General features: G+C 35.3%; 2 protein-coding genes and 1 long non-coding RNA gene across 3 annotated transcripts; 2 read left to right on the top strand and 1 right to left on the bottom strand.

Annotated features, from left to right (window-relative positions):
• The first annotated feature begins 2,645 nt into the window (after nt 1-2,645).
• Nucleotides 2,646-3,152, top strand: LOC125777048 (uncharacterized). The gene is made up of 4 exons (XR_007422068.1): nt 2,646-2,776; nt 2,842-2,909; nt 2,995-3,026; nt 3,081-3,152. It is a non-coding gene; the product is annotated as an uncharacterized LOC125777048 (long non-coding RNA).
• A 9,176-nt stretch (nt 3,153-12,328) lies between these two features.
• LOC125777617 (uncharacterized) lies at nt 12,329-14,431 on the top strand. Its single transcript, XM_049452703.1, has 3 exons — nt 12,329-12,611; nt 13,345-13,583; nt 13,639-14,431. The coding sequence occupies exons 1-3, from the start codon at nt 12,329-12,331 to the stop codon at nt 14,044-14,046; spliced, it is 930 nt and encodes a 309-aa protein (XP_049308660.1). The 3' UTR covers nt 14,047-14,431.
• A 6-nt stretch (nt 14,432-14,437) lies between these two features.
• LOC125777041 (uncharacterized) lies at nt 14,438-15,950 on the bottom strand. Its single transcript, XM_049450869.1, is given in 2 exon segments — nt 14,438-15,311; nt 15,377-15,950. Coding segments are annotated over 2 exon segments (744 nt in total). The 5' UTR covers nt 15,386-15,950; the 3' UTR covers nt 14,438-14,576.
• Between the last annotated feature and the right edge of the window lie 1,420 nt (nt 15,951-17,370).

Below are 17,370 nucleotides of genomic sequence, written 5' to 3'. Positions count from 1 at the left end.
ATGAATTCATTACTCAACATCCATGTTCTTAAATCAAGCGGTCTTGACTTTCAACTTATTAAGCCTTTTCAGTTTAGCATCGTGCTTCCGATATCGTTCCTTATTTATCTCTTCTTTTAGTAACCATTTCGAATTTTTTAATAAAAGTACCGTTACCAAGTATTCCAAAAATTTAATTTTTATAAACACTCATCGGTTGGGTCAAACCGCTTAAGAAAAACATTTTCCCCTCTTTCTTCAATTGCGGGCAAAATCAGACAACAAAGATTAGAATAATCATTTGCAGTCGACACACTTCGAAGACCCTATCACTTGGATGAACTAGCTTTAAATCGGCGTCATCCTTATAATTTTTCGCTTTGATTGGGGCCTCCGAATAAATAAAGCGATAAATCACTGTGATTTCGTCATTGCCTTGCGATTTGGCAATGGACTTTACACAAAATTTTTTGTTAAATACCATAGCCTGTGTAATACCGCTTGATCTGGACGTCAGCTCTGTCGTCCTCTTCAACAAGGTTTTCGTCTGAAATAGTAAACGATTCCAGGCAGAGTTGCTCATATTCGTGCTCAACTCCCTGTACGTCTAGATGACGACCTTCGGAGCCTAAGTTCCAATCTAAATTTATGTCGTCATCATCCTCACAATTAGCTCCGTTATCTTTAAAAGGGCATTTTTATGCCAGCCGCAACCGAATTGCTCAGAACTTGAGTTGCACGTTTTACGGTCATTTTTCAAAAACGCTAGGATATAGTACATACATATGTATGTACATACATATGTATATGAGCCTCTGTTACCTTTGGACATATTTTGAAACATGATCGATAGAGTAAAGTTTTTTCTTACAACTTTGTAGCTGCTTATTCCGTCTGGAGTTGAAATATCATATTTCATAAATGTATTACGGACGGACCGAGACATATGGCAGTAGTCATATAAACAATATATGTATGTATGTATCTTTGAATCTTCGTGTAAATAAAAGGGGTTTTCTTCAGAAATTCTTAAAGAATTCATAAGTATTTGAGGGACCTTAATCACAGACTAAAACTTTTACGTTTAAAGGAATTGACTTCAGTGCTGCGGTGTTCCTATTCAAAATTCCTTCCAGTTTGAATGTAGTAAGTCCATTTTTGGAAATATAATATGAAAACACACATTTCCTATTGGAACTCAACCCTTTTATCATAAAAAACAACACTTACTACCTAATTTCATATCACGATGGTCTTCCACATAATCCACAAACCCATCAATAACATTTCTACCTCCATTATACTTACTTATGTTAGGTCGGACTTAATTGATATTTCATCAAATAATAGAACGCAATTTCGTTCTTAAACGGACATTTTTTTTCTTAATTTTTTCTAGTTTTCCCAAGACATTGGACTTGAATTTACATCCGCATCTATTGCACATTTCCTGAGGTCTTGATTTTTTGTTCCAAATCTTTAATAACGCCCTCTAACTCTTCGATCGAGCAAATCGTTTACGACTATCTAATGCATAGTCTACGTCGTTTTTTTGGGGCTCTAATCCTAATCTGTTTCCTCTAAAATTGAATATCTTTCGAATTCCTTAGGGCGGGTCGATTTAAAAATTGCTCATTGCTCTGTGAAAATCGTATTCTAGGGATCAAAATAAGAAACTTTGCCAAAGGAACCATACCTCTAAAACGAATTTTGATGTCCCCAAATTTGGGTCGAACTTTTGGGTAGGGGCAAATTTTGAAAAATCACCCTTTGACCCATTTAGAGTGCTCCAATCGAGTCAAATGTATGACCGAACCCAACTAACTTTGGACGGCCGATCCACCCATGCCAGTGGCACACCCCCTGGAACTCCCCTGCGGGTTTCCCCATACAATCATTTCAAAAAATCACCATTTTTACATGAAAAATCAGCTAAATAGCTATTTTTTTCTTTATTTTTATTTATTTATTTATAAATATAATATCTATTTTTTCTCTTAAGGAATTTATTTAGTCGGAACATATGTAAATGAAAAAATTAATTTAAGTGAGTTATAGAAAAGAAACTAAAAAAAATTATTGTTTGAAGTCTTTTTTACTTTAAAGTCTGGGCAATTTCGCACGGCTCTCTAATGTCGTCGCCATAACAGCCTATACATTTTCCGGTATAACCCGTACACGACAGAGCTGTAATACTTGATATTAAAGTACATTGGCACATAACACTTAATTATAAATTCAACCAGAATTCTTAAATTTACATCTGGATTTTCCGTTGTCACATATAATCGCAATAATCTAGCGGCCTTGGTGAGCCACCGAAAATGTACAATTTTCCCTGGTTTGATGTTAGCCAGATCCACCGGAATCACGCCGCTAGAAATTGCATAGGCCATGTCGTATAAGTACTTTGAATCGGTGGAAAATTCTTTTTTTTTCTGGAGCAGGGGGCATATTTTGCAACTCAATTTTCTGGAAGCCGTCCACCACCTAAAATTATATAATAATAATTAAAAATGGTTGGCAATTATAATAATGAGTGATAGCAATAACTTACCGGAAGAGTTTCACAAGTTTCGATTTGACGGCTTAGTTTTCCGGTTGGCGATCTTGGTCCAGTGCTGGTTGATTTATCCAAAGCTTCAAACAAATGCCGAAACGGAAGTTCGTTGAAGTGTAGAAGGCAAACAAACCCTGCAAGGCGGAGGTAACAGATTGCACAAACACATTGAAACATTTTCAGCTGTTCACTAACACTGTTACATTTTCTGGAATTTTCAATGGAATGGGAGAATACGTAAGTAAGATAGAGAAAAACTATCGACATTATAAACATATTGTAATGTTAACTTGTTAGAATAGGAGAGGCGAATACCCAATATTTCAAGAAGAATAAACGAAAAGCGCAGTTTATTTTGGATTTTAAAGAGGTAAGTTCGCTATTTGATAATATGATTTTTTATAATTAATTTCTAATTTATATATACATATATATTATTCATTTCTTTTATATAGAGAAAACGAAAGAGGTTAACAAGGAGAAAAAGGTAAGCATTGTGAATTTAATGTTGTGTGTATAATTAAAAATTTTAATATTACAGAAATCATTTGGACCATTGGTAAAATTCAAATCTATTGCGTGCAGCAACCAAATAATGGAGTGTGTGTTAAATAGTGTATATTTAATTCAAATATTTGTTATAGATTGTGCATTTTATTTTGATTTTATTATTAAATAAAGAGAAATAATAAAAAAAACTGAGTTTTATTTAAAAGAATTTAATTTGCTAGATGTAACAAATGGGTAACAGATAATCTTGTTACTGCTTGTTCTTCCTAACATGCTTATATGTTAAAGGTAACAAACTGATAACCAAAATAATAACACTAACAGATATTCGGGTAACAAATACTTTTTGTTATCCATAACACATGGGTAAGCTAAGCGCTAACAAAATAATTTGTTACCCGTAACATACTGGTAACATACTGTGAAGAGATTTGCTAACAAATGTGTGTATTCTGTTAGAACAAGGCAGCATGCGATATTTGCCATTGGTTAGAGCGAGATAACCATTGAACATCAAATAGCTATGTGTTACTTTTTTCCCACTCTCTGAACAAAAGTAACAAATATTTTAACGAATGCAAAAGTGAACAATAACAATTCGCTTACACGTTTGCTAACAGCTACCCGTCTTGCAGGGAAGCAATGCAATGGTCTTTTTAACAGCAATTCGAATCGTCGTATAATTCCACCGTGTGGGCCAGGGTTTGTTGACTCACCGTCAGTGCATATTCCAATTAATGTATCCAGTGATATATTTTTATCGTTGAAAAACCCATTTAATTTGGTTGTTTTGTATTCAGCGGTTTCATGTTCCAGTCTTACGTAACCAATCAATTCAGAATTGGGTTCTCTCAAAATAACAAGATGAGGTTCTTTTACCATCCTAGTATGATATTTCTCATCAATTTTATCTATCGTTAAAGTATCATCTTTTCTGTCATCGAATGAAAACGATAACAAATTGGTATCATCTAACCGTTTGCGAAGCACTTCTTGTCTACATTTCTCTTTTTCTCTGCGAACTTTCGATTTATCCATGATGAGAGGTTTCCCATGCTTATCTTTAATCTTGCAAAAGAGCGGTTCCCAATGCTGATGCTACTCTGTCAGGCACACCAAATCTCTCACATACCAAGGCAAAGTTAAAACAATCGTATCTCTCTGCGTATTGTGAACTTGTGCTTCTATCCATATCTTCTTGAACCGGTGGCGGTGCGTATGTTGAATCATCGCGATCTTGGTATGTTGGCATTGATGACATAGACGTTGCTCCTTGCTCTTCAGTTTCCATCATAAATGCATTCATTGTTAGTCTTCTCTGATTATGTTGATCGTGCATGAAGTCTTTGAGGCGTTCGGGAACCCAGCCGCATGCACATGGAGCTGCTTTCAAATCGCATTTACATGTTCCAATGTAAAAAATTGTTTCCAGAGATTTTACATACTCTGTAAATTGTTGGGTGTTGTTTTTTCTCTCGATTTGCTCTTGATACTTGTCAAGCAATTTATTCAATTTATTACATACATACACTTTTTTTCATACCAAGTTTTTCCCAAATTCCAATCAACTTATCTTGTACTTGAATAGTGGGTGATTTATGGGAAAACTTTTTTTGTTCTGTTTTAACACGTTTGCTTATGTAAAAATAATATCTCAAGATATGCAGATGGGTTGGTAAATTAAGATCAGTCAAATCAGTAGACACACCAAAAACAGTAACATCATGCTTGGGTATATGACTCATTGGGTTTTCGATAGTTGTTGATGTAGTTGCTTCATCTTGCGGTGTAGAAGATGGTGGATTCATTGTAAACTTTTTGACTTGGAATGGTCACTTCACTTATTATTATTTTTGAAATACCATAGTGGTTATTGCTTTAGTTCTCCTCTTTTTCAGAGGTAATAAGAATGAAATGGTAATTTCAATTATATTTCAAAATTTGCCCCTACCCGAAAGTTCGACCCAAATTGGGGGACATCAGAATTCGTTTCAGAGGTATGGTTCCTTGGGCAAAGTTTCTTATTTTGATCCCTAGAATATGATTTTCATAGAGCAATAGCGATTTTTTTGCCTCCCCACAAATCGACCCGGCCTAATATGTATGTATGTATATATAGAGTCAGCACTAGATGCAAAGATAATTTGATGCGAGACACTTTGGTTCGAGCGAGAGCTGTCAAAACTCGTATTTTTTATAAGATTTGACAATGATGCAACTGCTGAAAAATATTAGCTTGGACATTTTATAAAGAACTTTTGGAATGGAAGTAGCGCGTTACCGATATTATTTTTGGGTGCTCGGTTCCCCAGTAGGCCTATATCACCCATATATAAGTATAAATAAATAGAAATATATACATACAATACATAAGCAAAAGTGTGCTTAAAGTAACAATTAAAAAAAATTAAAGAAATAATTAAGTAACAATTTAAAATAAATACAAAAAAATAAATAAAGCCATATCATAATTCACATGAAAACATAACAATAAACAAAAAGATAAATATTGCAAAAAGAAACATAATCAAAAAATAAGCAAAAGACTTATTCTTATCACAAGTATACAATATAAATAATGGTTATTTAAGAAAAGAATTACACAGTAATGCTCTGTGTCTAAATATAAAAGTAAAAATACTCAATTCAAAAAAAAAAGAACTACACAAATTTTTAAAAAGAAATCTGAACCCAGTCTCTAATACAAAATTTAATACCGAATTAAGAATATATTAATATTAAGAGACAAAAAAAAGAAACAAAGGTTTAAAAAAATTCCGAGAAAATTAAAAAAAAATGTATACAGTTTTGCCAGCCTATCAGCGTATCCTACAGATGAGAAACACAAAGAATTTTAGTTCTAAAATTGGTAAGTTAGTAAATTAGTAAGGTCTCTATTAAAAACTTTACGAAGAAGAATATTCTCGTCCTGACAAAAAGAGTTAAAACAACATTTGAGTCACAGATGTTGCAGCAGAGAAAGGGTCTGTCATGCTTCATTGTATCGAATAAATTTGGCCTACTCCTATTCTGTGACAGGTGGATTCAAATTCTTTATTAAAAATATCTTCTAACTCCTTAATATAGTCTAAAAATTTCTGGGGTGGTTTAATTAAATTACACCTGTCAATTTGCCTCTGTTGAATGAAATAAAAATCAGTTGAAACCTCTTCTTCTCCTAAATAAGGTAATGATTGGGTACATGTGTGTGTCTTAAAAACTTTTAAATAAAGATAATTGAAAAGTATGCATATGCATTTGCTTTAAGAAAATCTACTTCTACATCCTCTAATTCTGCCTGATGGTCTAACCTTAGCCAATTAAATTCGTGTTCTGGTCGAGGTAAGCCCTGAAATTCTTGCCAAGATAAATCTTGGACTAAATTATCATTGCACGCACTATGGAGAATTTTATTTGATAAATCTGGAGAAAAATGTTCGTTCTGGGCTACCGGTTAGCAGTTTCCATTTATGACTATGCTTGCATATCGCAATCCCCATGACTTCCTAAACAAATTACAGAACATGTTAGGTGTTATTCTTACACTTCTGCCACCCCCTCTCCTAATTTGTCCACAATAATGCTCTAAACTACCATGACAAAGCCGTCTACTATGTACATACAGTGACTCCTCCAATCATATAGTGAACATCTTAAAAATGATACATATGATACATCAAATTAAAGGAAAAATCTTCTATTTTATTTTAAGAAACTTAAAAATAGTAATAAATTTATTCACTGCGTAAAATTTAGAGAAATAGCTCGCAACATATAAAATTCGTTCCACACAACTAACCGGATTTTTTAAAAAGCTAATGATTACTTATATTTCGTAGCATATCCTTTTGCAGATAAAACTGCTTCTAGTCGCCTTGGTATAGAGGCGACAAGTTTTTGACAAAATTCTGGTGGTATTGTGTTCCAAGCCTCAAAAATAGACCTTTTGAGCCCAGCAACATTGGAATACTGTCTTTAGTACACTTTTCGACTGACTTCTTGTCATACGTGCTCAATAACGTTCAGATCTGGGGATTGGGCAGGTGTCCCCAGTACATGAGGGCAATTGTATATTAACCAAATACGAGCAATCTCCGATTTGTGCTTCGGATCGTTGTCTTGGTAAATTGTAAAATTGTCTTTAATTCCCAATGTGACACATGACTGCTTTAAAATTTGCTTTAAAATGTCGACATATTGGAAACCATACATAATACCTTGCACAAAATGCAGGTTGCCCCTTCCTTTAGCCGATATGCATCCTAAAACCATTACTGGCCAACCACCGTGCTTAAGTGTTGCCCTAGTATGTTTTGGCAAGTAAGCTTCGTTGGGACGTCGCCATACAAAACTTCAGCCATCAGATCCCTGCAAGTTAAACTTGCTTTCGTGTGTGAAAAGAACCTTGAAAAAGAAGTAATAATACGGTTTTATGATTACTAAATCAAAATTATGCCATTTGCCCTTTGTCAAAACTCATCAAGCCTGTTTAAATACAATTTCGCAAATTCTAGCCTATTCATTATATTTTTTTCGTGTATGTACGGCTTTTTTACAACTGCTGTACCATGTAAATCGAAGCTTCTAAGTGTGCGTCGAATTGTTTCAGCTGAAACCTTCTTCCCTTTTTCATTTCCAATATGTTTCTTACATTTTCCGCCGAGGAAAATGGATTTTTTTCAACAATTTTCAGTGTAAACTTTTCTTCGGCTTGTGTTAGCTTCTTTCCTTGACCAGCTCTACTAATATTATTGATCCTATTTTCCTTCTCAAACTTTTTTATAATATCGAAGACAGTTGAATTAATTCTTTTCACAATCTCCGAAATATCTTTAATGGTTTTTCTTTCTTCCCATAACTGAATAATTAGCTTCAGAATTTCGATACAAGAATGAGCACGTGGGGGTGTCATATTGTTGTGTGGCTTACTCACAGACTTACCGGTAACTACTAATATGCTGAAAATAATATTCAGTGTTTATTCCAGTGGAATTCCACAACGATCAGAAGTATCGTTACTTGTAGAAGGTTACTTCTTGTAATTTTCCGGTTAGTTGTGTGGAACAAATTTAATATGTTGCGAGCTATTTCTCTAAATTTTACGCAGTGAATAAATTTATTACTATTTTTAAGTTTCTAAAAATAAAATAGAAGATTTTTCCTTTAATTTGATGTATCATATGTATCATTTTTAAAATGTTCACTATATGATTGGAGGGTTCCATCATTGGCAATGCACGCGTCCGGTTAGACGTGTGAGTCACTGTATGTAGGTGAGTGAAGCCTGCGTGTGACAAGAGCGCCACAAACGTTCCAAACTAGAAATGTTTCTCAACCATTTATATAATTAAATTATTGGTTATGCCAGACCCTGCTTCATCTTTTACCCTAATTGTCTTCAAGAGGTCAGCAGCCTTACGAAGAAATTGTTTTTGCTCTGGGGTGGCCGAAAAAACTTGCTTACACGGTAAAATTGCATCAAAATGCCGAATAAGTCAAATAGCTTATTTATAAACAAAATATGTATATTCCGCGGTATTGCAAAAAATAGGACATGGGGAAGTCAAACGCCCTGCACTATAAACCGAGAGCATACCGGAAGCAACAGTGTCGCTGAAAACTTGGGTAGCTAGTAAGCTTGTGTGCACAGCGGACCGAATTTTGGGAATCTTGTTGTAGAAATGTACAATATCGGACCAGCTAACTAGACGCGATTTAAAACTAACTATATTTTTAAAGCTTTCTAAACCATTCCTAACATTCCTTATAAGATGTGGACAATCATTGAAAAGGTATACTTCCTTGCCTTTGACCTGAAAATAGGGACGCGCTTAAGAAACTCCTAACACTCGAGCTAAATTGAGAAAATTCGACCCGTGATCACAAACAAAATGGCAAGGTAAGAGACCTACATATATTCTGCAATTGGGTAATGGCCTGAAAAATATGTTTTTTGGCAACTCAACTTTGCAGGAACCATGGACAATGAAATAAGCTAGAGGATGGGCCCAACCGATACCTTGGACCAAAAGAGTCATTGCACTGGTACCTATTCTACATGTTCGATTTTCATCGCCATAATCCTACAATTTTATCATTGTACTTTGGCAAGTATTGCATATGACTTTTCAGAGCCATTTCATCACATTAAATGGACACATATTTTTGTTGAGTTGTAAAGCCTCGGCTTCTCAACTCTAACACTTGAGAGTACTGTTATTACAACCTGGGTCACGGGGCCATTCTGAAATGAACTATGGCTCTAATCTGTTGGGGAAGCTGGCTACATAAATGCATAGTAGAATTGAACCCTTCTTCCATGTCTTTTAATTGTTTTTTTAAATTTGCGAAAAAAAAAATTTCAGCGAAAGGTCTGACAACTGGTACTACAAGTAACTAATCTTTCTATCTTTTTCTTCTAATCTAGCCTTTAACTTTCTATTCTCCTTAACCAGTTTGTGGTCTTTATTAGTACAGCTGTCAGACTCAAATTTGTTTAACTCCCCCCGTCTACAAAGCTTTCATCTTCAAATGATGTTATTAAACTAATGTCTTGATCCGCATGATCAACGACACTATCTATCCCTCATTTCTATTTGAGCCTCTTCTGCCACAGATACGAGCAACTGAAGCGCGTTTTCTTCCACCAATTGTGGGTAAAAATCGTCTGCTCCCATTTCTATCGGAGAATTGGGAGCCAAAATTTGGTGACCTTGAAGACTGGGTGCAGGTACATATGGTAAATTAATGTTAGCTACTGCACAGGTCATCAACTTTGGCTGACTTCCTAAGCGTCCGGATACAATGTTTTTATGCCGTTTGTATACACACTTGATACTTTGCAACATTGCTTGAGCTAAACTTTATATAAATAAACTTTGCAACACTGTTGCGTTCAGGCACATCTTTAATGCGCAAAAATGGCCAAACAAAATATTTTAATAGAAGAAATTTTGAATTTAATTGATGGTCAAACAAGAAATTCATTGTTAATATCGAAAATAATTTTACGAAAGCGTAAAAGACAGGTGCCTGAGGTGTTGTGTTACTCTTTTTGATACGCTTGTAGGTCACCATGAAGTTGAGGAATTTCGGTGAAATATCATCACGCGAGAAGGGAAATGCTAAGTCGCAACACCGCCTGCCTCAAGGCCACACGCTTTTTCATTTTCGATTGAAAATCTGGCTCCATATACAACCTTATTGAGAGTAAAAAGCTTTTGCGCTCGTGCGTCCACTTTTTATTGCTATAAAAATGAGATTTCAACTTGTAATATTAGTGGTACTCATTTAATTTCGCATGTATGCAATAATTGCTAACTTACAAAGTTGCCACTACGGTTAAATGAGTGCCCAATGGCAAAACATGATAGCAAAACTCGTACAAGTCAGCTGTTTATTTGTTCAAATTGAATATTTTAAAATGCCGAGAGTGAGCGAAAAACAAAAACTTTTTAAATTATTAGAAATAGCTGCATTAAATGATTTAATGATTGTCGACAATTTTTGTGAGGACGAAGGTATATATTTAATTTGTATTTTGATTCAAATGAGTAAAATTCTCTTTTCTGGTAGAAGAGAAGACAATAAAAGAAGATTACATATCGCTGGCTAAGGGTGCAAAGTGCCTAAGTCCATTTTTCCCAAAAATGAGATTTTGATGCAGTTCGAAAGATAATTCGAAAATACATGGGTTAAAAAACAAAAAAAGGGATTTTTTTTTTTTTTTTAAGTTGTATAGTGTTGGTAAGCAAAAGTCTTAAGTCCGTAGTTGTCAAAAAAGCGCGCGCTAAGTCCACTGAACGTACACAGCATCAGCTGTTTCATAGGAATTTGGCGCAACATTCAGTAAAGTTTGTTTATTTGTTTTATAAAATTGCTCATAAGTGGAAGGTGAATACGGTTACTTATTTTTTCTTAATATTTAAAGTTTAATTATTGTTATTATATCAGATAATGTGTGCTGATAAAAATTATAATATTCAACCGAAAGCAGTAGAGTGCCCTGATTTTGGAATTGAAGCAGATGATGGTGTTGTAGGACTAGTGCCTTATGGTTTTAACAGCAGTTCAGACAATTCATTTGAGTTACCAGAGCAGAGTAAAACACGTAAACGAAGATTAAAAACAAAATCCAGTTCCTCCTTTTCTGAAAAAAATAAAGTCCTTCGCCAAAGTGGTAAAAAATACCTCGGCAAAAAAAAAACAGGTAACGTTTGGCAATACAATAACATCAGAGACGCTAGAACTCTCAAACAAAGATGTAATTGTTTGGACAAAGGTGAGACTGCAATCATGAAATGCGCACAACTGTCAGAATCATGTAGAGAACAAATATTTAAGGAATTTTGGAAAATGTGTTGGAAACAAAAAAAAAATTACGTTAATACTTTGATAGAGTGTATTCAAACTAAAAGACCTCGAAATCGTCGCATAGAAAACGCATCCAAGAGAAGTCAAACACTGCAGTATCACCTTAAAGCCAATAATACAATTTTGCGTGTGTGTCGCACTCTCTTCTTAAACACATTGGGCATAAGCGGAAAAACTGTTTTGAAATGGTTGAAAACGCCCTTTTCTGTATCCAATTCAAACAAACACAACCGAGGAATGGCTACCCAAAGTGTACAGCAGCAAGAACTAAGTATGTTTTTCGACAGTCTTCCAGCCACAGAATCTCATTATTGTCGAGCTACAACCACAAAAAAATATCTGTTATCAGAATGGCAGTCTAAAACAAAGCTTTATGATTTCTATAAAAATAATTGGTGTACTGAACACGAAAAGCAACCTCTTTCTATGACAGTTTTTAATGACATTTTTGAAAACAAAAAATTATCTTTGTATGCGCCGAGAAAAGATCAGTGCGATATTTGCGCGCGTTATCGTGTCGGAAATATTTCAGAGGAAGATTACTTACTCCATCAGGAAAAGAAGAAAGAAGCCAGAGAAGAAAAAACCAAAGATAAAAATACCGCGCAATTCGTATTTACAGTTGATCTTCAAGCTGTTTTAATGTCACCGAAATCAAATGTTAGTACATTTTATTACCGCTCTAAGTTGCAAGTTCATAACTTAGTATTTTATAATTTGAAAAATCAAAAAGCGTACTGCTTTTTATGGCACGAGGTCGAAGGCGGATTAACTGCTGATGAATTCGCTAGTATTTGGACTTATTTCATTGAAAAAAATATTCTGCATAATTTGGAAAACAAAAATAACCCGGTTAACATTATTTTTTACAGTGACGGGTGTACATATCAAAACCGTAATTGTACTATGTCAAACGCTTTGCTTAATACATCGATAAATAATAAAATTACGATTGAGCAAAAAATACTTGAAATAGGTCATACGCAAATGGAAGCTGATAGCGTACATTCTGTAGTTGAACGTGCATTAAAAAATAAAGACATTTATGTACCAGCCGACTATATTGGTTTGTGTAAAGGTGCGCGGAAGAAACCAGAACCATATGATGTGACCTATTTAGATCATACATTTTTCAAATCGTTTAAAAATGTATCGTTTTTTAAAACCATACGTCCTGGTCGTGGTACAGGTGATTCGAAAGTGACAGATATTCGAGCACTGAAGTATACTCCAGATGGAGAAATATTTTTTAAATTAAGATTTCCACATGAATGGAAAATTCTTCCACAGCGCAAATGTATGCATTTAGCTCCATTACTGTGGTACAACCTGGATCAGCCTTACCATGAAAAAAGGCCTATTTCAAAAAGGAAATATGAAGACTTACAATCTTTAAAAGTAACATTGCCAAAAGACTACCATAAATTTTACGACGAGTTGCCACACGAATGAATTGTGTTTATTTTGAATAATTAGTGTTTAAGATTTTGATAACTGGAACATATGACTGATTTTTGTATATTTAAGATATTTATTTTTTTTTTTAGTTTTAAAAAATTTAAAAAGAAAGTGAAATATAATTAAACTTGATTAAACAATTAAAGTTTATATGAACTTTAAATAAAACTTGTTTTGTCTTTTCAGGCGAAGAGAAAATACAAAAGTGTTTAACAATAAAAAGAGCTAAGTCCCATACAAAAAAAAAACTCTGTTGCAGAAAATGGGCTAAGTCCCAAAAATAGGCATAAACAAGTATCTTATGCTTATTTCAAATTAAAATTGTATTTGAGTCATCAATTACGAATATAAAAAGACATTGTGTTATACAGCTTTAAAAAATATTAACAAAAATAATATTTAAAATGTTTTTCGTCTCTCCTGAAAAATTTCAAAAAATGGACTTGGGCACTTTGCACCCTTAGCCAGCGATATTGATGAGCCTAGATTCAAGAAGATTACACGCGTAAACTGGAAAACGTTCGACTTTATTTTAAATTTAGTAAAGGACGATGCGTCGTTCAACCAAATACGTTCTTGCAAACAATTCCCTCTCAAAGCACAATTAGCAATCGTATTATATCGCTTAGGCTCAAACGGTGAAGGCGCTACTCTGTCTAAGATTGCTGGCTTGTTTGGAGTTAGTGATGGTGGTATCATTCAGGTTAGTGTTTGTCATTGTTTTGTTAGATTAATGTTTATCTTTTTCTTTATATTAGAATTTGACTGACAGAATTTTTAAAGAACTGTTAAAGCATAAAGATCAGTATTTGTTCTGGCCAAATAGCGATGAACGTAAAAAGCTCGTGTCAGAAACCTGGGGTGAATTGCCAAACTGCGTGGGATACGTCGATGGTACTGAAATTCCTTTGGCGGAGAAACCTTCTCAAGACTCAGAAGCTTACTTTTCACGAAAACACCAATACTCAGTTAAAGTTCAAGCCGTTTGTGACCATTCGCTTCAAATAAGACATTTAGTGCTAGGCTATCCAGGTAGCGTACATGATGCACGTATTTTTAGTAACTGCGAATTGTCGAATGACGCCGATGTGTTTTTGGAAGGAGCTGAATGGATAGCAGGTGACAGTGCATATAAATTATCGAGTACTGTTATAACGCCATTTTGAGAAAATTCTAGAAATTTAACACTCAGCCAAAGGATTTTTTTTAACAAAACATTCAGTAGATATAGAATTCGAATTGAACATTGTTTTGGAATGCTGAAGGAAAGATTTGGAAGTTTAAAAGGCTTAAGGCTCCAAATAAAAAATGAAAATGGTATGAGAAAAGTTAACAAATGGATTATCTGTTGTGAATTGTTACACAACTTTATACTCCAACAAGACGATTATTTCGATTACCAACCTGAGGAATCGGAGCACAGTATTGACGAGTCGTTATGGGAACCAAATGCTCGGACCAACGAGGGTGAGATAAGGCGACGACAAATCTTTGAACAATTGTTTAATCAATAAATATCTTAATTTAAAAATTCTGTTCTTATTTATTTTTCAAATAATGGAGAAAGTAAAAAAAGCAAGGTGGACCATTTTCACTAAGGCACTATAAGTAAAACAAACCAACAAATGTATTAAGAAGAAAAAGTCAAAATGGAAAAAATCTTATATTGGAATACAGATGATTACATTTTGGCAACTTATGAGCTATTTACGCTATTCAATCGCTCGTGTTCTAATCTGACTTTTTCCATTTCTTTCTCCAACCGTAATTTCTGCAATTGAAAATTGTTTTCCTCTCTCTCTTTTTCAAATTCCAATTTTTTCGTTTCTAGTTCCAATTTCTTATTTTGGATTTCGAAAAGTAATGAAAATGGATTTGAACTGCTATGAGATCTTTTCATATTTCTTCTTGGTGTAGATATGCATCCAAAATTAGCGGACGGACTAACTACTTCATCTGCAGACGGATATATAATAACGGACAGACTGGGTAACGGACTCGAAGAACTTGTGTCGGGGTCTATCTCTGGTTCAATATATTCTATATATGTATCGTCCAACGCTGACACCACCTCTGTTGATTGATAAATCGCTGGTGGCTGAACATTTATGCGACGTCCAAATATCACGTGAAGGTCTTCATAAAAAGGACATATTCTTTTTATGTATTCTTCCACACTATGAGGATCGCCACTTTCAAGTAAGCCTGCACCAGTCTGGCCTTTCCACTTGAGCGCAGATAAAAAAAGTCGCTTTCAAATGCCTCATAAAAGCAGATAGTAAAATGCAAAATTATGAAATGACAAAAAATATATCAATATTACCTCAAAATGGTCCGGATTCTCTTTTATTGCGTCCACTATATTTATCAAAAGGTCTTTCGTTTGGCTTTCAGACCAACGAAATGTGCCGTTTAGCCTTAATCTTTTTTTCTATTAAATAATCAATTTAATATTAATAATACAAGCCAATAATTAATTGTTATGAATTTACTTACCGCTTCCATTTATTTTAAAACACCAAATAGACGCTTCCAGCTGATTGCGAATTGCGCAAAATGCTAGGGTTGCCACTGAAAACGGTCTCGCATATTTGCAAGATTGTCGTAAAATAAAATGCATGTAAAAATTACAGCTGTTTTACGATATTGCGAATTTGCGATGTTGCCATACGTTTACTACGTTAAATGAGTACCACTATTGTAAAAAAGTAAATAGTTTAAAAATTTGCTTACCTCTCTTCTTCGGTTGCCATTGTATTGAATAAATGCATCAACAATGTTAGTGATACGCCGATTGCTTTTTTCTGCGCATTTATCGGGCAGGGTTGCCATTAGGAATACGATACATTGCCAAAGTTTGTGCAACTGTGCTACATTGTACAAATACGCTTAGGAAGTCAGCCTTTTTCTCCATCCTCATTTCTTTGGAGAAATGGCGCTCACAGGCGTACATAAATTTAGGCTTGTTTTGCCCCACACCAGAAAGATTCAGTCAAATTTTAAATCTAATAAACAAATAAATTAAACCTAACCTTAAAGCCATAATTAAAATATTTGATTATTTAATGCTACATGTTTCAACCAACAAACGCGATTTACAACAACCAACATTTAACAGCCTAAAACAACTTATTTTAAAACTAATAGAAATTAAGTTAAATCGAGTTAAAGAATTAAACAAAAAGATGACTAGTATCTACATCATACCTTCTATCTAATAATATTTTATAATATACAGCAAAACTAATAAGAATTGAGTAATATTATTTTAAAACCTAAAACAAAGATGGAGGATGGAGTCATGTGTAGAAGTTCACGCTAGTGAGGAAAGTTCTCTGATCGCCATTCACTTGGGAGTGGCCAGAAACGATTCTTTCACATATGACTCAAGCAGCCCACGACTTCCGGTCTTTGACCAAGTATCCTCTGGGTAGCCTAAGAACAACCGTTTGAAGGCGAGCTAAAGTGAGAAGGCGAAACATCCCCTGCATAGGGTTGTGCGCTGGGTTTGGGACCCGCCACGTAAAAAAACACCCCCAATGAAAGACAACAAACAGCCTCGGATGAGAGACCCCCCTTTTGATGACGACCATGGCAAACGAAATAAGGACTATGATTTGAGGGCATGTACCTGGAATGTCTGGTCCCTTAATTGGGAAGGTGCCGCTACCCAACCGGTAGATGTCCTCGTAAAGATAAAGGCTGACATCACCGCCGTCCAAGAAATGCGATGGACGGGACAAGGACAGAAACGAGTAGGTCCTTGTGACATTTACTACAGTGGCCATATAAAGGAGCGCAAGTTTGGTGTTGGATTTGTGGTGGGATAGAGACTCCGTCGCCGAGTACTACCATTCACTCCGGAGAATGAACGTCTAGCCACAATCCACATCAAAGCGAGGTTCTTCAACATATCGCTGATTTGCGCCCACGCCCCGCCGGAAGAGAAGGACGATGTGACCAAAGATGCTTTTTATGAGTGCTTGGAGCGCACTTATGAGAGATGCCCCCGCCACGATGTCAAAATCATGCTTGGCGACTTCAACGCCAGGGTGGGCAAAGAAGGTATCTTTGGCATTACGGTCGGTAAATTCAGCCTCCACGAGGAAACATCCCCAAATGGGTTGAGGCTGATCGACTTCGCCGGGGCCCGCAATATGGTTATCTGTAGTACTAGATTCCAGCATAAGAAGATACATCAAGCTACCTGGCTGTCTCCGGATCGAAAAACCACCAACCAGATCGATCATGTTGTGATAGACGAAAGACACGTCTCCTGTGTTTTAGATGTGCGTGCGCTCCGAGGTCCTAACATCGACTCGGACCACTATATTGTTGCAGCCAAAATTCGCACCCGCCTCTATGCAGCGAAAAACGCACGCCAATAAACACAGGAAGGTTCGACGTCGAGAAGCTGCAATCACAACAGACAGCCGAAAGATTTTCTACTCGGCTTGCACTCCTGCTCTCTGAGAGCATTCGTCAACAAC

This window comes from Bactrocera dorsalis, chromosome 3 (genome assembly GCF_023373825.1).
Source record: "Bactrocera dorsalis isolate Fly_Bdor chromosome 3, ASM2337382v1, whole genome shotgun sequence".
Lineage (NCBI taxonomy): Eukaryota > Metazoa > Arthropoda > Insecta > Diptera > Tephritidae > Bactrocera > Bactrocera dorsalis.
The sequence above is the reverse complement of the archived record's forward strand: the minus strand, read 5'-3'. Positions and strand labels throughout refer to the sequence as shown.